At 40.1% G+C, this 18,641-nt stretch overlaps 3 protein-coding genes across 4 annotated transcripts in view; 2 read left to right on the top strand and 1 right to left on the bottom strand.

Annotated features, from left to right (window-relative positions):
- LOC108102539 (bone morphogenetic protein receptor type-1B) overlaps positions 1 to 18,641 on the bottom strand; it is a 63,002-nt gene that overhangs the window by 39,118 nt on the left and 5,243 nt on the right. The window lies entirely within an intron of this gene.
- Positions 13,958 to 14,711, top strand: LOC108102544 (probable cytochrome P450 4ac1). Of its 2 annotated transcripts, XR_005993784.1 has the most exons (3): positions 13,958 to 14,201; positions 14,258 to 14,601; positions 14,664 to 14,711. XR_005993784.1 is itself a non-coding variant. In XM_041818498.1 (2 exons), the coding sequence occupies exons 1-2, from the start codon at positions 14,000 to 14,002 to the stop codon at positions 14,503 to 14,505; spliced, it is 450 nt and encodes a 149-aa protein (XP_041674432.1). In that variant the 5' UTR covers positions 13,958 to 13,999; the 3' UTR covers positions 14,506 to 14,610. The 2 variants fall into 2 exon arrangements, 1 of the variants encoding a protein (XP_041674432.1); XM_041818498.1 differs by lacking the exon at positions 14,664 to 14,711 and having other exon boundaries at positions 14,258 to 14,610.
- Positions 14,567 to 18,317, top strand: LOC108102541 (probable cytochrome P450 4ac2). Its single transcript, XM_041818418.1, is given in 9 exon segments — positions 14,567 to 14,764; positions 14,816 to 15,561; positions 15,563 to 15,756; positions 15,899 to 15,912; positions 16,356 to 16,577; positions 16,632 to 16,835; positions 16,892 to 16,973; positions 17,027 to 17,127; positions 17,284 to 18,317. Coding segments are annotated over 9 exon segments (2,643 nt in total). The 5' UTR covers positions 14,567 to 14,625; the 3' UTR covers positions 18,225 to 18,317.

The following is an 18,641-nucleotide window of genomic DNA, read 5'->3' on the forward strand; positions in this document are numbered from 1 at the left end:
AAATTCGTCTATGGCAGAACATTTACTAAAACAAATTCAAGAAAGCGTGCACATATTAAATGACGCTTTTGTGTTAGTTTGCATCTGTGCACTGAGAGAAAAAAACCTAAACACTAATTTTACTGACCCGCCAAACGCGAAATAAACTTAAAAGTGGAAACGGAAGTTATAAGGAATGAATTCCAGTGTAAGTGTTCCAGGATGACCAAGGAAGAAACAAGAACAAAATATATTACAGTTAGCAAGCAACGGAATGAGGCGGAACAAGGAAAACGAAAAATTGTTAGTGTAATAGCACAGCGAGAGAGAGATCAATCAGAGCCTAGGCGTTCAGCACCCCGGTTTTACACCAACTACACCTCCAACGTATAGCCAGAAAACTAATTAACCCTCTGGCACTTCCTTTGGCTATTAACCCACTAAGCACGTTGGCTTAAAATACAGCCAAAACAGCAATCTTTTTAACAACAACGAAGCCTACGTGACGTAGCACAAAACTCACTTTTTTAAGCTCACAACAGCCACAGGAAGAAATAAATTGTTATTCTTTTTTGAGTGGGGAAAATGCTTTTTTTTGCAGTGCCCATTGTTGTTGCTCTTTAACACTTTACGTGCGAAATAAGGCAGCGCGAATAAGTTGAGAAAGAGACGGAGCAATATGGTTAGGCAGTGAAAACGAGACGGAGGAAGCGCTAACTTTAAATTAGCTTTGACAAGATAAATGATCGAGCATCGGGCTAAAAACGAAATGAGAAATGGATACTAAAGACGACCTCTTCTTCCCTTTTTGAAGTTGCCTTGGCTTGGCTTAACTTATGTACTTGCTAATTGTACAATGCGGTTCGTAAAAGTAGGGAAAGTAAAGAGGTAAAAAAAACATGACATATGCAGAAATATAAAAAAATTTACTACTTCCTATCATAAAGCTTAAGGAAGATATCGCTTTTAAAATTCGATAATAAATTATACAAAAAATCACAAGTAATTTTGCATTTATTTTTAGCACAACTTAAGATCCGAAAAACTCTATAATTCCATCCACTAACATCTTATCCATTATAGCGAACCCTTCATCTGAACCAACAGATGACCCCGACAGTTGGGTTGCATTCGCGCCTCGTGCATCCTTATCCTCATTATGCTCGTCTCCGTTTGCGTCATTGGGTCTGCTATTTCAATCGGACCGGAAAGGCCGCAGCACTAAGTATATATAATTTGTGCCCCTCCGCGGCTTCCTTCCTTCGTTCGGTGCTGCAAACTGCTTCCCGCGGGCCAGGTTCCGTGCAATTTACAATTGGCATTGGCAGCGAGGCGTCAAAAGGCTTATTAAAAGAAATTTGCAATTGCAACGGACATCAGACAGTGGACAGATGGACACTGGACACTGGACACTGGACACCAGAGAACGAATCGAAGGAAACGAAAATGTGGGGCCCCAAACGAAGACCATTTCAAATTGCATCCCAAGATGCACAGCTCGAGATTTACCATTCCAGTCCGCCGTCGAGCCATTTATGTTATTTCTGCTGCGGGTCTCCACAGTCTGCATATTCGCCCATTCCTGCTCCTGCTCTCTCTCTATAAGGCCCGATCGGTTCACAATCCCCCAATCACAATGGGGCAGGCACGAAACTCCACTTTTAGAAGGCACCTTATCTGTGCAACGGCATCATTATTTCACACCAGCACCAGGCCCAGCTGAAGGCACAAAGCAGCAGCCATGGAGGAGCTGCAGATGGAAATGGCAATGGAGTTCGACGTGCAGCGGAGGGCAGAGGGATCGGAAAGGGGGTAACGCGTCCGTCTGAGGCAGCGGCAAAAGGGCACACAAAAACGGCATAAATATTATGGCCAAGCTGCGAACGAGCTGCAGGAGCCGAACGTAAACAGGGTCTAGAGATGGTTAAAAGGGGAAAGGTCTTGCTGAAAACTTCCTCTGAGTCAAAATAAACATAAAATTAATAATATTATATATTAATATTTAAGAAAAACAGACAATTATTCTAACTATTTTGTATTCCTTAATAATCCGCATATTAATCGGTTAAAGTTCCTTGTTAATTCGTGTCACGCACCCATCTTTTTACCTCTTGGAAAAAGATCTCATATCAAGAACAGTACGTGGCCGGCAATGCCATGAAATGCTTAAACATAAATTCAACGAGACAAGGAAGTGCAGGACGGGAAGGAAGGAGAGAGAACGGGAAGAGGCCAAAGCCGGTCCTGGCCACATCGCGATGTGCCCCAGCAGATTAGTCTGAGCCATAGAGCAGGCTTCGTGTTTTCGTTTCTCTTTCTGTGGCAGATGTGGATCTTGGCCAGAAGAACACAAAATAACAACCCAAACCTCGCAATATTCCTTCGGTTTTTAGGTTTTTGTTTTAGACATAGGCTTAAGCTGTAGCTCTAGCTGCCAGATCCCAGCTCCCTGCTCCAGCTTCAGCTTTCTCTTGGCTCTGGTCAAGCTGAACTGATGCCATTGCCGATGCCTGGACCGCATTGTTTCCCGGGCCAGCAATAAATTATCGATTAGAGTGGGCTGCCGGCTGGATATGGGCAATGCAGCCGGGGGTTCAATGACCACCACAACTAACCAACTTATTACGTACCAAATTACCCCTTACAAAACGAAGGGTATTCATCGTTACTTTTTAATGGCTGTTTGTGGTCCATTCGAGTTCCTAAAAGGTTCACGCCTACACTGACTTTTTGTGATCCTGCAACTGTACGCGAAGGTGTGAAATTTCCAGCCTGGCTATATTCCCCAAAGGCCCCCAAAAAGCTGTTGCTCCGACTGCTGCTACTCCTGCTCTTGCTGCTCCTCCTGCTACTCTTTTCCTGCCAGCGTAGCAGCCCTTAAAGCCTTTAATTTAATGCCAAGGCAATTCGCCTGGCCGGCAGACGTGGCTGGAATTTTAAATGTATTTTTCAGCCACAAGAATCCGAAAACGGCGAACGCAAAGTGTGATTAACGCGTACCTGCAACTCAGACGGGAATCGAGGACGGGGCCCAGCCTTTTTGACACAAAGCTCTCGTCTTCAGACTTGCGTTTTTCTTTTTCTCCTTTTTTGGTTGCTGATGGTCTTCTCGATGGCCCTGCGACGACGACGTTGACAAAAAACCCGCGGGACCCGTGGATCCTCATAAATGCGCGCAGAAGCTGCACAAAAACCCGACGAGAATCCCAACGCAACCACCTCATCCCGATCCCGATCCCGATCCCTGTGCTGCCACCGTCTACCTGAATGGCAGTTTGTAACTTTTGTGTGGCTCGGGGCTTAAATGCCCCAACTCGTTATGCTTACCACAGCAGCAGCGGCAGCGGCAGCAAAGCCAGATAAGCGACGGGCAGTTGGAGCCGTCTATGCACTGGGAAAAAATATGCATTAAAATGTACTAAAAGGTAGTTAAAATCGAAAGTTTTACTAGAGAAAAGTAAAGACAGAAATGTTGTTCACGTTTGAGATTCCTCTTTTATATAAAATTTCTCACAGTGCATAGAAACTGCTGCATTTCGCTTTGCATGCCAAGCGGCTCTACCCTGCCCCCACTAAGATCCCTTCTACCATGCCTCAGGCTCTCCCATTTAATGAGTGCTGTCTGGGTCGCTCCAATGGGTTCTGGCTTCAGATTCGGGTTTTGGGTTTTGGGTCGGACCCTGGTCCAGTGCCGTGTCGGTGACTGCATCATTTTAATAATATTGTTTACGTGACATTTGATTTATTATGAACTTTTTCTTTTGACAGATTATGTGGCGGCTTGACTCCATGCCAGTTGGCTACTGTTTCGCCTTGGCACGCACACACCAGCAGCCAGCCCTGGGATCGTTTTGGGTTCGTTGGGAACTTAATGGATCCGCGAACCTGACTTGTGGGGGAGGGAGGTAGGATCCTCTTGAGGGGAAAATTTGCAACGACAGCTGCGGATGCTGGCGAATCAATTAGCCTGCCATATAACAGTAAGGCCATACAATTACCCCAAATTACACTAAACAGTCCCATATTAAGGTTATTCAATTAGGATTGTGAACAAGGAAGGTTTGGCAAAAAACTTATAAGGTTAGGTAAGCTTTTCATGGGAAAATTAGAGGGGTTTTTGATATTTTATATGAACTATCAAGCTATCTGCCTTTCTCTTGGTGTTATCTTTATCTTTACCGATTTATCAAGGATCACTTTAGTCAATTTTAAGCCCCTATGATGACTCGTCTCCCTTTTCATTGAAAGTGGTTCATAGAGATACAAAGATGAACGATCAGTACAACAATATTATTATTGAGAGATTTAAGATAATAATAGATTACTTTAAAGTCAAGTAAATTGCAATATAGAAATGAGATAAACTACTAAACAACCGACCTAATGACAATTTTAATATACTTAACAACCCCTGCCATTATCAGAGCAAGAACCTATTTAAACTCCTCGTTTTATCGCATCCTTATCTACACCCTACCAAATCGTTTACAATCTTCTTTGAACTTCCACCGTAATAGACTGGCATTTCCTTTAATTTCCAGCGATCAGCGTCAGAATTGATTCCCATTAAGTCCTCTCCGTTTATGGGCTCTTCCCATCCATCTTCCCGCCCGGACTTAGCCTTTTAACGCCTTTTTTACGACCCGCACACCGAAAAAGGGGGGAAACCAAAAAAAATTAATAGTTCTTGTCATTTGAAGCGACCAAAAATATAATTAAAAACCGTCTCAAGTGCCAGGGCTCTCGATAAATCAGTTCAAAGCGACAACACCAGAATCGGCAAAAGGCATGGGATCACAAGAGAGAGAACTGAGAACCAAAACAGGCCAAAAGAAGAAGCACATATATGTTGGCCCAAAGCCAGGCAGTTTTTTCTTCTCCAAAACCCCAACTCGTTTGAATGCCAGAAAAATGTTTTCAAATTATAAGAAACCTTTGCGAGAGGTGCAGGGCTTACTTTTTGGATTCTCTGGGTCGATTTGCGTTCCCTGTTTTTGATTTTTCTGTTTTTTATTTCAACTTCTTTTTCCGATTTTATGTTGTCGTCTGATTCGTTACGATTATTTACACAGAACTCGACATTGTCGTTTTAATTAAGAACCAGTTTACTTTTTAGGTTTTATATTGGTTGGCTTATTTTTTTCGCCTTTGCCCAGCGACATTTACAAATTAAATGGTGATAAGCTAAAGATTTTTTCTTCTGGTGGTTGCCCCTTTTCGTGCCACCAAAAAATTTAATTATGCGGCATGCAAGGAGAGGGCAACAACTAAAAATATAAAGCACTGCAAGAAAATGAGTTTAAGTTATAGTTACCTAATGCCAGTTAATGAGTTATTAAAAAGTCAAAGATTTAAATGTAATTAAAAGCAAACTTAACCATAAATATAGTGGTTTTTATTAAAATATCCTGATTTTATGACACGAAAACCATAAAAAATTATTATAGCCACTAATTTTAACAGTTAATGTGGTTAAAACCCGACTTTAAGAACACATTTTGATCAGTGTGCTTACGGTTAGCGTTGAGACTTTAATCTTTATGGGTTATGAATGCACTCGAGTGGTTAGGCTCAATTAAAACAGCCATCGAGCCGGGCGAGAGATCGCATCGTTATTTACGATAGCTGTCAATAATAATAGTCATAATAAACACAATCGCCGTTCCCTTATGGCTTATGGATAGAAGGAAGGTGTTGCACCCATGCGGTGCATGCGGCGAGGGTGCGAGTTCGCTTTTTTAATATTGACCGATTCCACCGATAATGTCATAAATGTGACAGCGATAAAAATCAACTTAATTTAGATGGGGGGTTCTTCTTTCCCTGTTCTACGAGCATATCACCTTCGGCAGGTTGTTTTTGGAACCCTGAGACCAGACTCACAGAGGTAGACAATTCAACTTCAAACTTGTTTACACTTTACAGCGCAAAGGCAAATGTTTGATCGAATGTCTCTCAAGCGTACATATTGACTTTGTGATTAGGGTTCAACGGAAACATTCTTTCAAGCAGGAAGCTTGCACAACTCCGCTGAATATGTCCAGAAATGACAGACAGGGACCGGTGGTGCCTTAGTCATTTCCATTGCCATTTGCACTTCCATTTCCCATTGCGGTTTCAGTCAGCGGGCATTTTATGCTAAATCGGACACGACTTTGCACTAAAAATCAAGCGATCCTCAGAAAAAGAGAGGAGGCTCTTCTGACCAGGGTGGCCAATGGGAAGAAGGCTCTTAAAACTGCTGAACTCCATTATTGATCTTAAAAGGTCCCCTTTAGATTGGATTGAATTAATGAAAAAACCAAGGCGGTTTTATGTAAGCTTTCTTAGTTTATAGAGTTTATAGTTTTTACATTTAACACGAACTATAATCTTAGTTTAAACTTAAATTTTTAAACTTAAAACTCCTTTCACTTTTACCTCTCAACCATTTAACAATGTCGAATGATACTTCCTCTAGCAGTTCTTCCTCGAAAGGAACACTGTCAATGCATATGCAGATATATGAACATTGTCAGTCATCATCTTTCAGCTTTTCCCCCAGCCCCAGCCCCCAGTGGTAAGCTGAGAGAGATTTCTGCGCATAGATTGGCAGTGAACGGGGAAATAAATTGCTTTTGGCTTATGCAAAAAGTTGGGCTTCTTTCTTTACAGGAAGATGGCTTACCAACCAGCCAGCCAACCAACCAGCGAGCATCCAAAGATCCCAGCAAAAGCGCGAAATTTCTCGTACGTGTGCGATGGAGTCTGGTGGTCCGCAGGCCAAGGAAGAGAGCTGTGGAGAATCGCGAAATATTCTGCGGCGTTGTTATCGCTGCCTTTGCATCGCTGAGGTTGAGACTCCGCAAGCGGAATGCGACGCACAATTAATCATATCTGAATATATTGCGCCCTTTGGTGGCATAAATCTCGCTGGACTTAAAGATGCTCGCCCTCCCTCTCTCGCTCTCTTTGAGGGGAACCTTAAAAAGAAGGAAAACTGCGCATTTTAGCGCTTCACGCGCATGCGCAACCAATCGCTTGATTAGTTTCCCAAACTCCCTTGGCCAGGATAAAAAACTCATAAAAAAAAGTATAAACTTGAACAGGAAATAAGCATAGCTAATGGAATCCGAATGGGTCGGATCAACATTCCAACGGCCTGCCCCAGCTTATTATAGTTCGTAATGAGCGTTCCCAGCTGCATTGCTGCTGCCTATTTGCCAATTAAATGAAATTAAAGTCATATCTGGCAATTGGCGTCTAGCGAGGCGTCTTTAGTTCCACGACTGATGAGGTGTCGCCACTGGGACGCGTAATTAACCCCATGGATATACCCCCAGTCCAACATCACTCTTCTATGCCGCTGCAGCCTCTTCTAATTAAATTGTGGTAGCCACTTTTTAATTAAGGCAATGCTGAATGCTCTCTGGCAAGTTTCCAATTATATATATAGTATAGAACGGCAGCATAGAATCGGTAATATAGAGCCTGATGAATGCTCAAATCAAGTCAAGAAAAGTCTTAGTTAATTAAAGCAATATGGAAAATATATTTTTGTGATAAACAAACTTTTTTAATTACAAGATTTCTTATCAGACTTTATCGCTTTTGTAGAACAGTTTGCTATAATAATTTCAGTTTTTATGCCTTTCCATTCAATACATTCGCTGTGTCTTCTTGACTGAATAAATACAAATGACATTTAAAGTTAAATAAAGTATAGTTTTCCTCGAAAGTTGCCCCATTGTGACTGCTGCCTCGGCTTGGGGCAATTCCAAGTTGATTCAGTGCTTCGTAAGCAGGGACAATGTTATTGACTTTGGCCAACCTCTGAGGCCAAGAGAAACCCCAAAGGAGACCGCAATTAAGTGCATATAAATTTCGTATTTTTACGATCTCTCCTCTTATAAAAAAGCTCACTCTATGGCCACAGGTTACTTGCAGTCACAGCTGCCAAAAGGAGCACCCAGAAAGATACCCATTCCGTTTGGCCTTAAAGGCATAAAATGAGCCGATTTATGTTCGCGATGTTCGAACTAGCGGAAAATATGAGCGAAATTCATGAGGATTCCCGCTGATTTTCTATTACTAATTAGCCATGACATTGGTTAACTCTTGGGGCCAAGAACTACTCGAAGGGCATGATAAATTTTACACAGAAAAGAAAAAAGTTGCAGTTTAAAAGTACAAAATCCATCAACTTATTCAAAAACAAGCCCAAAGAAAACTTTTTAACATTCAAAAGCAAATAATTTTTAAAGAAAATATCTCAAAAATTTAAGCCAACCGCCACTATAACTTCTTTTTGTGTAAAACCTGTTTTAAAAACCCTTGCACAGAGCCCTCTGGCAAGGGCTTATCTTAATTTTTGCATTTAATAACCGCATTGCGTCTGAAACGAGCCAGCAAAACTGCCACCGGTCAGTTGGGCAGCGATCGCAACGGGCGGCCATTAAGCTTAATATGGCCAAGTAAATTCTTGACCAACTATGCCGAGGTGTGAAGAAAAGTGTCGACTTGTTAAGCTGAAGCCACAGCGGGCCCAGACAGATAGCCACCACCACCTTTGGGATGGCATCGCCTGAGCTGCGGACATTTCTTGGAAACAACGCGCTGGATTCGTGGAAGCAATAAATAAGGAGGCGGAGTAGGAGGAGGCAGCGGCATTGTCCTTCATGTGTTTCGTGGCGTAATAAATTTTATTTTTGTTTTTTTTTTCGATTTTTTTTTTTTTTTTGCACAAGGATCTGGCGAAGAAAGGGCCGACAAGCCAGCACACACCACCGCCCTGTCGCACTCAATTAGCGAACGCGAGTCGCGCGCGTTTTTGGCGCGGCAAAAGCTGTTTGATTTCCTCTCGGCTCCGGCTTACCTTTACGATCTGCGTGCGGTTTCCTTGTTAAAGCAAATTAACTAGACTGGTCTACAAGATCAACACCGCCCAGTCGCTACCCCCGCCCCATTGGCTGTCAACACTCGGCATTGTCTTTGCGCCTAAAATCCAGGTAAACAATAGGCGAAAAATAATATATAAGTTGACTATAAAGTGCCTGCTTAAACTTTGATGAGCTTAGACCCATAAACCTCATAATGGTAGCTGCTCTATAAAACAAAATATGCAGCTGGGGGACTTAAGCCCGCCCCTCCGATCCGTGAAAGCAAATTCAATTTGCCGATTCAGACGAACTCTGTGTACACTTTATGGCCAAAAGCCATTCCGAAGCGGTTGTTAAAAACGCGAATTTGTTTTCTTAATCAGTTCGGGCAGCTAAAAAGTTTTAATTAAATTTAAAGTGGAAGTAATTCCCGAAAACGATGCAGGGCTCATTAAATTAAGGCAGCCTGATTTTGTTTCGGGGGAAATATTTTTATTAGCTGGTAATTATTTGCATGATTATATGGCAAGGTACTTAGAAAGCAATTTAACAAGGAAATAATTTAATTGTTTAGAAAGTTAAATGAATCATTTTTGGGTTTTTTGGCAATTATTTTATATTGTTTTCTGAATCAGAATCAGAAAAATATGTGTTTCAGTAGAAATTGTTATCAATTTAGTAGTAAAAATGGGTAATATAATGGAAATGCTTATTAGGAAAAGTTCTTAAATAGTATTTCCCGTTCTTGATAAGTTATCTTGGTAATATTTACCCAAATCTCTTAAAAAGTATCCCATATCTAAGCCCCTGAAAGTGTATCAAATCAAATCAATGCAAATTCGTTTGTTATATTCATATTTAAATCGCTTTAAAATCACATCAAAACCGAATGGCCAATTGAAGTGCTCCGATTCGGTTCCATGCCGCGTTTCCAATACCAATTCGGATGGTCTCGGTTGGCATAAACTCGGTTGTTTATGGGCCTAAGCGGCTTTGACGATCCGTGGCCAAGTGTGCTCCGGTTTTTTTTCCTGTGCCTCCGCATCTCCGCCTGCTTGCGTGACCAACTCTGGTACGATCGGCCATCAGCCATCGGCAATGTCTAATCCATGGCAATTAATTACATCGTTACACGCGCTGCCGCCAAACAACTTAATACAACATAAATAATTGTCAAAATGCTCGGCCACAGACGCGCGAATTAGTCTTCATTATGTCAATAAATCTTGGCCAATTGCCACACCGGATCATGCAACATCCAAAACGGGAGTCTATATATCTTAATGCACCTGTCCCACGCCCAAAATGGTAATTTAAACTGGATCTTTTCTAATTTTCCTATCACTTTATGTTTTCTTTAAGGCAGGAAAAATCAGAATCAAAAATCATCACAGCTTGATATGGATATCTGACGGGAAATGCCAATTGCCTTATTGAATGATTTTATTTTTTATACCGACATACTATATAAGAAGTGGATGCCAAAGTTGGTTGGTCTATGGCCATCTCAAAAGATGATTATGGTCATGACAACTTAATGACGAACGCAGCTCGCAGCCTGGGAACCCGATCCGACCCCGTTGCGGGTACTGAAAATCCTCTGGAAACCCCTCAAGTTGCCTTTCTGGTGACCGAAAAACGAGACCAGAAAAAATTTGCATAAAAATCAGTGGTATATATGTATACCCCACCCCCTCTGCCGCCTTCAGGTGACATTAACAAGCCACAAAAAAGGAAGCAGAAGCAGCCACTGTGATACGGCCAAATTTTAATTAAAAGTTTAGTGGAGCGAGAGACACACGCCAACGACAACAACGACAAAAACGACAACGACAGCAACACAGCAGCAACATCAACACCAAAACCAACCCAAAAGGAACATTGTACTATGGGATGGAATTTGATTTTAAGTTTTAAAAAAGATAATTTTCTGCTCAACGCCTATGCTCTGAGTGATCATTTATTTTTGTAAATGGTCTCGCATATAGTGCTCGCGGAGCTATTACACAAACAATTTTTCGTTTTCTTCTTTCCGCCTCATCCCGTTGCTAACTGTAATATATTTTTTTCTTGTTTCTTCCTTCGTCATCCTCGAACACTTGCACTGGAATTCTTTCCTTATAACTTTTGTTTCCACTTTTGAGTTTATTTCGCTTTTGGCCAGGTCAGTAAAATGAGTGATGAATTGGTTAGCGACAAAAAAAGTAGTTTTCTCTCAGTGCACAGCTGCAGACCAACACCAAGAGTCACTAAATAAGTTCACGCTTGCTTGTATTTGTGTTAGTATATGCTCTGCCGTAAGACGATTTTGAACAGAGCCTATTCTTTTTCAGCACATTCTAAGATTTATGCCAAAAATCCTGCTTTTAGCCCATTGTACTCCTATAGCAAACTGAGATCTTTGGTTCACTGCGACCGCAAAAGGTTGCTGGGGCAGAATGCCGTGCAACAAGTGTCAGGTCGGGCAACATGGCTAACAAGCGTCGCCTGTTCGTCGCCGCCATCCTCGGCTGTCAGCCATACACGCAGCAAAAAAAAAAAGGGAAATAGTACATTAAAAAATGAAACAGGGAACCACGCTGGGGATGAGAGGTGTTAAAGTAAATATGCTAGCGCTTACAACAAATTTTACATGCCGCTGCAATAATTGAAAAATCATGTTGCACACCGAATGTTGCAGCGACCGACCGAGCAACATGTTGCTACATGACTTTGTGCTTAGCCAGAAAACCAGCAAGTAAGGTCAGCGCCGAAAAAACATGAATATTTTTGCAAGAAAATAGGCTGGGAAATGATGGAAAATTTGTGTAGCAGAGTTTTGAGGAATGCGGCAGAAAGGAGTGGTAAAGATATTTTAAAAAGGTAAAGTCGAAAAGGTTGATAAATTTAAGGTAAAAAGAGTGGCAGGGATATATTAGGTATAGGGATATATCGGTATATCAATATTAACCGAATACATAAATCTATTTATATTTAAGTTTATAAGAGTTACCCGATCCTTATAAGTAACTATAGAGCAGGTGCCTTTGACTGCTACTTAACCAAGTTACTATACCTTTATTATCTCAGCCATTCCCTCAAGAGGATTGCGGATGTGCCTCACCAATACGTGGATGGCTCTGCTTTGGCTCAGATTTTTGCCTCGGGAGGATGCCCTAAAAGAATCGCAAACCTCGCCGAGAATCACGTACATAAATAAATAAATACGCAGGCGTTTTACTCGTATGTTTGTATATTCACGCCACAGCGGAAGCTGCAACAGTAGCGGCATCACTAGCAGCAGCAACAGCAGCATTGAAACAACAAACATTCAAGCCGCCACCGCAATGGCAAGTTGTTTCTGTTGTTGTTGTTGATTGTTGGTTTTTGTGGCCAATGCCGCTGCAATTGCCACTGATCGCGTCGATTCAATTAGTAATTCTAAAAAGGCGGCAAGCGACGTCTTTTGCATCTTAATGAGGGTTGCTTGCAGCAGCAGCCGATGCAGCAGCAGCAGCAGCACATGCAGCATGTTGCCGCAGCAATAACATTTGTTCATAACAACAAGAAAACAGAGAGACAGGGCCAGTTTTTCCATCCAATTGCGCCGGCACAGCACTTTTCATGCCCAAATGCAGTTTGTGATTGCTGCTGTGACTGTTGCGGTTGCTGCTGCTACTGTTGCTGCATTGACTATTTTTGTCATCCACGTCCACGCACTGGTCGTGCAACATGTTTGCGCGTTCATCTCCGGCTCCTTGCATTTCCACAGAAAATGTAATTACTGTGATTTAATTTTTTTTCTCCACATTTTCTTCTATTGCTGCCACTGCTGCTGCTGCACTTCACCAGATTGCGACTGCAACTGCTGCTGGCACTGCCATTTCTGAGCGCGCATTACAAACTTGGCTCAAATTAATTCTTCAAGCCCAAATGCGATCTGGCCAAGATGCAGCTAATCAAACTTTAATCAATGCGGCATTTTGATGCGACATTGCTCGTTTCCTTTTTTATTTCCAGCTTGAAGAACTTCCATAAGTGGAACGATGGGAAAATATGCGAGTTGGTTGGCCTGGGAGGAAAATCTGTGTACGGCCAGGCCAAGAAAATTGTTATTAATCTGGAATGGTCCATATGGGGAAATTACCCGATCGTAAACTTGGCTTGCTTATTTCAAATGTTTCTCTAACTATTTCGATATCTGGTTAAGTGCAGCAATCAATTATTATTTGTTTTTTATAGGCAGCAACGGGTTAATGGATAATACCATAATTTCAATAGTTGTTAAGTTATCTTTTTTTCATATTTATTGGTACTTAACTTTAAGCTAATTGTTATTAAATATTTTCTGTGAAAGTTAACTAAGATGGTTGGATATCTTTTTCCATACTTTTAGTACTCTTAATATAATATTTATATAAATATATGTCTTCCTTGTTTTTTTGCTATCGCTATTGTTAACAATAATAAATCTCTTTCTATTCTACCGTAACGACTTAAATTACATAGCTTGACATTACTATTTATATGAATTGGCATGCAATTTAACTTATTTTAAGCCATTTATGACAGTCTTAAAGTCTAAACTGACGTGTTAAATTGTAAAACTAACACACATTTTCACTTCAATTTTATGATTATTTATTCATTGTAGACAAGTCTGTTACAAGTCTTGAGTGTCTACTAAATACTGTTTATAAATATGTGCCTAATTGACCTTTGACTGTTTATTAATCGCGTGTAATACCGCAAGCTAATGATTAAATAATCTTTGATGATTAAGACAAATATGATAGACTTTTTTATACCGTTTACAAAAATATTTAATACAGATTAAACATTGCTACATATATTTGATATCTGTGATCTTTATAAAAGGTTTTGAGCCAAAAAACTAATAACAACAAATCCCAAAATCAACATCAAATAAAAATAATACCCCCTGCAGCGCCCAATTGGAAATAAGCCAACCATAAAATTTGCTGATAACAAAAAGCTGTTTATAGATTATTATTGTTTGGAACAGATGTATAAGTATATATATACTATATAAACTATAATATATAAACAAATGAAGATTATGATTATCAGCTTGAGGCTTAATGCCAAACTTATGCCAAAGCTCAGTGGGCGGTGAAGTCCCCTCTAGAACGGATCGATCGCAGAAAAATTACAAAAAAAAAATGTGGATCGCTTTGCTGGGAACTCCACTCTTAATAGCAGTCCTTTGGCTTCTGCTAAAAGAAATTAATAAATCATATTTTATACTTTCATTAACTAAACGTGTGCGAACTGTGGATGGCAGTCCCTTGGAGACCAAAGTGGCTGTAATGCCAGGAAAAACAAGATTTGGAAATAATTTGGATATTCTTAACTTTACGCCATGTAAGTTAGGGAAAACATTATAGAAAAACCCTTTTAAGACTTCTTACTTATCACAGCTAGTGTTTTCAACTTTGTACGAGAATCCACTGCCAAGGCCAAAGGTCGGAACTATCTCTGGTACTTTCTCTTCGCACCCATGTATAATGTGGTCCGTGCGGAGGAGGCTGAGGAGATATTCCAAAGCCCCAAGCTGATAACTAAGAATGTGGTCTACGAACTGATAAGACCGTTTCTAGGAGACGGCCTTCTAACTAGCACGGGTGTGTCATTGATAGTGAGTTTTTTTTTTATTTTCACTAATTAGTTGATAACTTTTAGACCATAAATGGCACTCTAGAAGGAAAGCTTTGACGCCGGCCTTTCATTTCAATGTTCTGCAGTCTTTCTTGGCTATTTTTAAGTGGGTTTAAATTACTAATTATTAATGTTTAGATATGTTACTAAGTTTCGATTTCATTTCAGAGAAGAGTGCAACAAGTTCATAACTGTTCTTGACAAGAATGTAGATGCTGAACTAGATCTCAATCAGGTTATCCCACAGTTTACTTTAAATAACATTTGTGGTAAGTTGGTTGAAGTCAAAAAATATTCCCACTAAAACCAACTTTCTACAGAAACCGCTTTGGGCGTTAAACTAGACGACATGTCGGAGGGCAATGAGTACAGAAAGGCCATCCATTCCCTGGAAGAAGTATTAATTCAACGCGTCTGCAATCCGCTGATGTACTACAACTGGTACTTCTTCCTTTACGGAGACTATAGAAAACACGAGGAGAAACTTAAGATAGTTCACGATTTCTCAAGTCGCATCATCCAAAGGAAAAGACAGCAATTCAAGCAAAAACAACTTGGAGAAGTTGATGAATTTGGCAAGAAGCAGAGATATGCCATGTTGGATACTCTTCTATCAGCCGAAGCAGAAGGTCAGATCGATCATCAGGGAATCTGCGATGAGGTCAACACTTTTATGTTTGAGGGATATGATACCACATCAACCTGTCTTATCTTTACCCTTCTTATGTTGTCGCTGAATGAGGATGTGCAAAAGAAATGCTTTGAGGAGTTGGAAACTCTTCCGGAGGACAACGATGAGATCAGTGTTTTTCAGTTCAATGAACTGGTCTACTTAGAGTGTGTGATCAAAGAATCCCTAAGGATGTTTCCTTCGGTTCCATTCATTGGACGCCAATGTGTTGAGGAGAGTGTGGTAAATGGAATGGTAATGCCTAAGGAAACCCAGATTAGCATCCACATTTATGACATAATGAGAGATCCCCGTCACTTCCCGAAACCTGATCAGTTCCAACCAGAAAGATTCTTGCCAGAGAACACTGTTAACCGACATCCCTTCGCCTTTCGTTCCATTCAGTGCAGGTCAAAGGAACTGCATAGGTCAGAAGTTCGCCATCCTGGAGATGAAGGTACTTCTAGCCTCGGTTATCAGGAACTTTAAGTTACTGCCCGCCACTCAGTTGGAAGATCTTACTTTTGAGAACGGAATCGTCCTACGGACACAGCAGCATGTCAAAGTGAAGTTGGCGAAAAGGGTTAAATAGTGTTAAATATTGTAAGGGGAAAACTGTTTGCCAAAGATCTTATCATTCGTAAAAGTTGAAAGGATAAATGAAAATAAAAAATAATATAATTATTAAATTGATAGCATTCTTTTCTATTGTCTGGCACTGATTATAAATAAGTAAAAGTTCATGGGGTCATGAAACATGGAATCTATTCTATATTTATTTTAATTAAACAGTTTCTAACTGCGGTTACGCCTTCTGTTAATTGCTGATTTTGCATCAAAGTGTAATAAATTTTCATATCACTAAGGTAATTCAAGCCATACTGACTAATATATATACTACGATACAGATCAACATCAGAAGGGAAATCCTTTACAGACAAGTCTAATATACATAAATATAATAAATTTCTCATATAATTTATAATACAAATCCCTCTCTGATAGAGAGCTAGCTAGTAGTTAGTAGAGAACTAATAGCTTAATATATATGCCATGGGAACATGTTTTATACTAAGTACAAAAAATTAGATTCAAAAACACATTTGTTCCGTTCACTGAGTCTCTAATCGTCAAGAGGCATTAATAGATTAGAGCTTCATCTGAGAGGTATTCCAGCCGCTGACTGAAAGAAAAATTCAGCCTAGAAATGTTTGTGGAAATCCTGATTACTGTTCCCTTGGCTATTCTTATATTCCGGAAGCTGTTTATGCAACTAAATCAAAATTACTTCATCCTAAGTCTCTGCAAGCGAATTCGCACAGAAAATGGAAGTCCACTGGAGGACAAAATCTACGTAACGCCGACTAAAACCAGATTTGGAAACAACTTTGACTTGGTGAATTTTACACCGGGTGAGTCAGATCTTAAATCTAAACTTTATCTTTGTTTAATTAAACATTTCTTAGAAAGTATCTTCAACTTCATGAGGGAGGCATCTGCTGAGGCCAAAGGTAGAAACTATCTATGGTATTTCTTCCGTTCTCCCATGTATAATGTGGTAAGAGCCGAAGAAGCCGAGGAAATCTTTCAAAGTCCCAAGCTAATCACAAAGAATATAATCTACGAACTTTTAAAGCCATTTTTGGGAGAAGGACTGCTGACTAGCACAGGTATTTAAATATATTTAATGCTTAATCAATATTTTAATAGATTTTATTCAAAACAGACCAGAAATGGCATGCCAGAAGAAAAGCCCTGACTCCCGCTTTCCATTTCAATGTCTTACAATCTTTTCTGACTATATTCAAGTAAGCTTACGAAATAAGATTATATCTAAGTGTTATTAATAATTCTCTTTTAGGGAAGAGTGCAATAAACTCGTGAAAGTCTTTCACCAAAGTGTTGATAAGGAACTGGAGCTCAATCAAGTCATTCCCCAGTTCACTTTGAACAATGTTTGTGGTAAGTTCATACACGAAAACACGTAATCATCATGACAAGCTGAAAATGTAATCGCAATATTCGAAAGTAAATGACTATATATAGTACGGATTATTAGCTCTTAGGTTCATAGCCTATGAAGAGAGATTGTTATTTGACAAATCAATTTAATTGCAGAGACCGCGCTTGGGGTGAAGTTGGATGATATAACAGGTGGTATCCGATATCGAAGGTCAATTCATGCCATAGAAGAGGTCATGCAGCAGCGATTATGCAATCCCTTCTTCTACAACATAGTATATTTCTTTCTATTTGGGGACTACCGAAAGCAGGTGGATAACTTAAAAATAGCTCATGATTTCTCCAGCAACATCATAGAGAAAAGGAGAAGTCTCTTTAAGAGCAAACAGCTTGGCCAGGTGGATGAGTTTGGCCAGAAGCAGCGATATGCCATGTTGGATACTCTCCTAGCAGCCGAAGCCGAAGGTCAAATTGATCATCAGGGAATCTGCGATGAAGTCAACACTTTCATGTTTGAAGGATATGATACCACTTCAACCTGTTTAATCTTCACCCTGCTCATGCTGGCCCTGCATGAGGATGTGCAACAGCGATGTTACGAAGAGTTGGGACATCTTCCGGAGGACAGCGATGAAATAAGTCTGTTCCAGTTCAACGAACTCTTCTATTTGGAGTGTGTTATTAAGGAATCTTTACGCATGTTTCCATCAGTCCCCTTCATTGGACGGAAATGCGTGGAGGAAAGTGTGGTAAATGGCCTAATCATGCCCAAGGATGCCCAAATCAATATTCACATCTATGAAATCATGAGGGATCCGCGGCACTTTCCGAATCCTGAAATATATGACCCAGACCGATTCCTGCCAGAGAACACTGTTGACCGACATCCCTTCGCCTTTGTTCCCTTTAGTGCAGGCCAAAGGAACTGCATAGGTCAGAAGTTCGCCATCCTGGAGATGAAGGTCCTTTTGTCATCGGTTATTAGGAACTTTAAGGTACTCCCTGCTACTCGATTGCAGGATCTGGTTTTTGAGAATGGAATTGTCCTACGCACACAGCAGAGTATCAAAGTGAAGTTGGCGAAAAGGGTTAAGTAATACTGAATAACGTTGGAGAAAACTGTCTGCCAAAGATGTTTAATTTTGTAAAATTGAATCTGAATAAAGTCGACTAATCACTTATAAAATTAATAACGGTGTTTGTTTTTTATGATCTTGTTCTGACTAATCAAAGATAGTATCATCAAAGTAAGCTAATCGATCACTAAAGCGTTTAGTATGTGTTTAACTTAATCGATCCCTTCAGAGATTGTAAGACTTTAATTATTTATAGCTCTTTTGTGCTAGTTACGATAAAAAATTTTGTAAAAAATGTAACGACTGGGTGGTACTTCTTAAAATGAAAGAAAATATTAAATAATTTAAAAGATGAAAGTACTAGGATATTTAAAAACTCTCTAAGCAATTAGATTAGTACCTTAAATTTAAAGGATCATCTTGAAAACTGAAACTTTT

Source organism: Drosophila eugracilis, unplaced genomic scaffold (genome assembly GCF_018153835.1).
Source record: "Drosophila eugracilis isolate 14026-0451.02 unplaced genomic scaffold, ASM1815383v1 contig_1197, whole genome shotgun sequence".
Lineage (NCBI taxonomy): Eukaryota > Metazoa > Arthropoda > Insecta > Diptera > Drosophilidae > Drosophila > Drosophila eugracilis.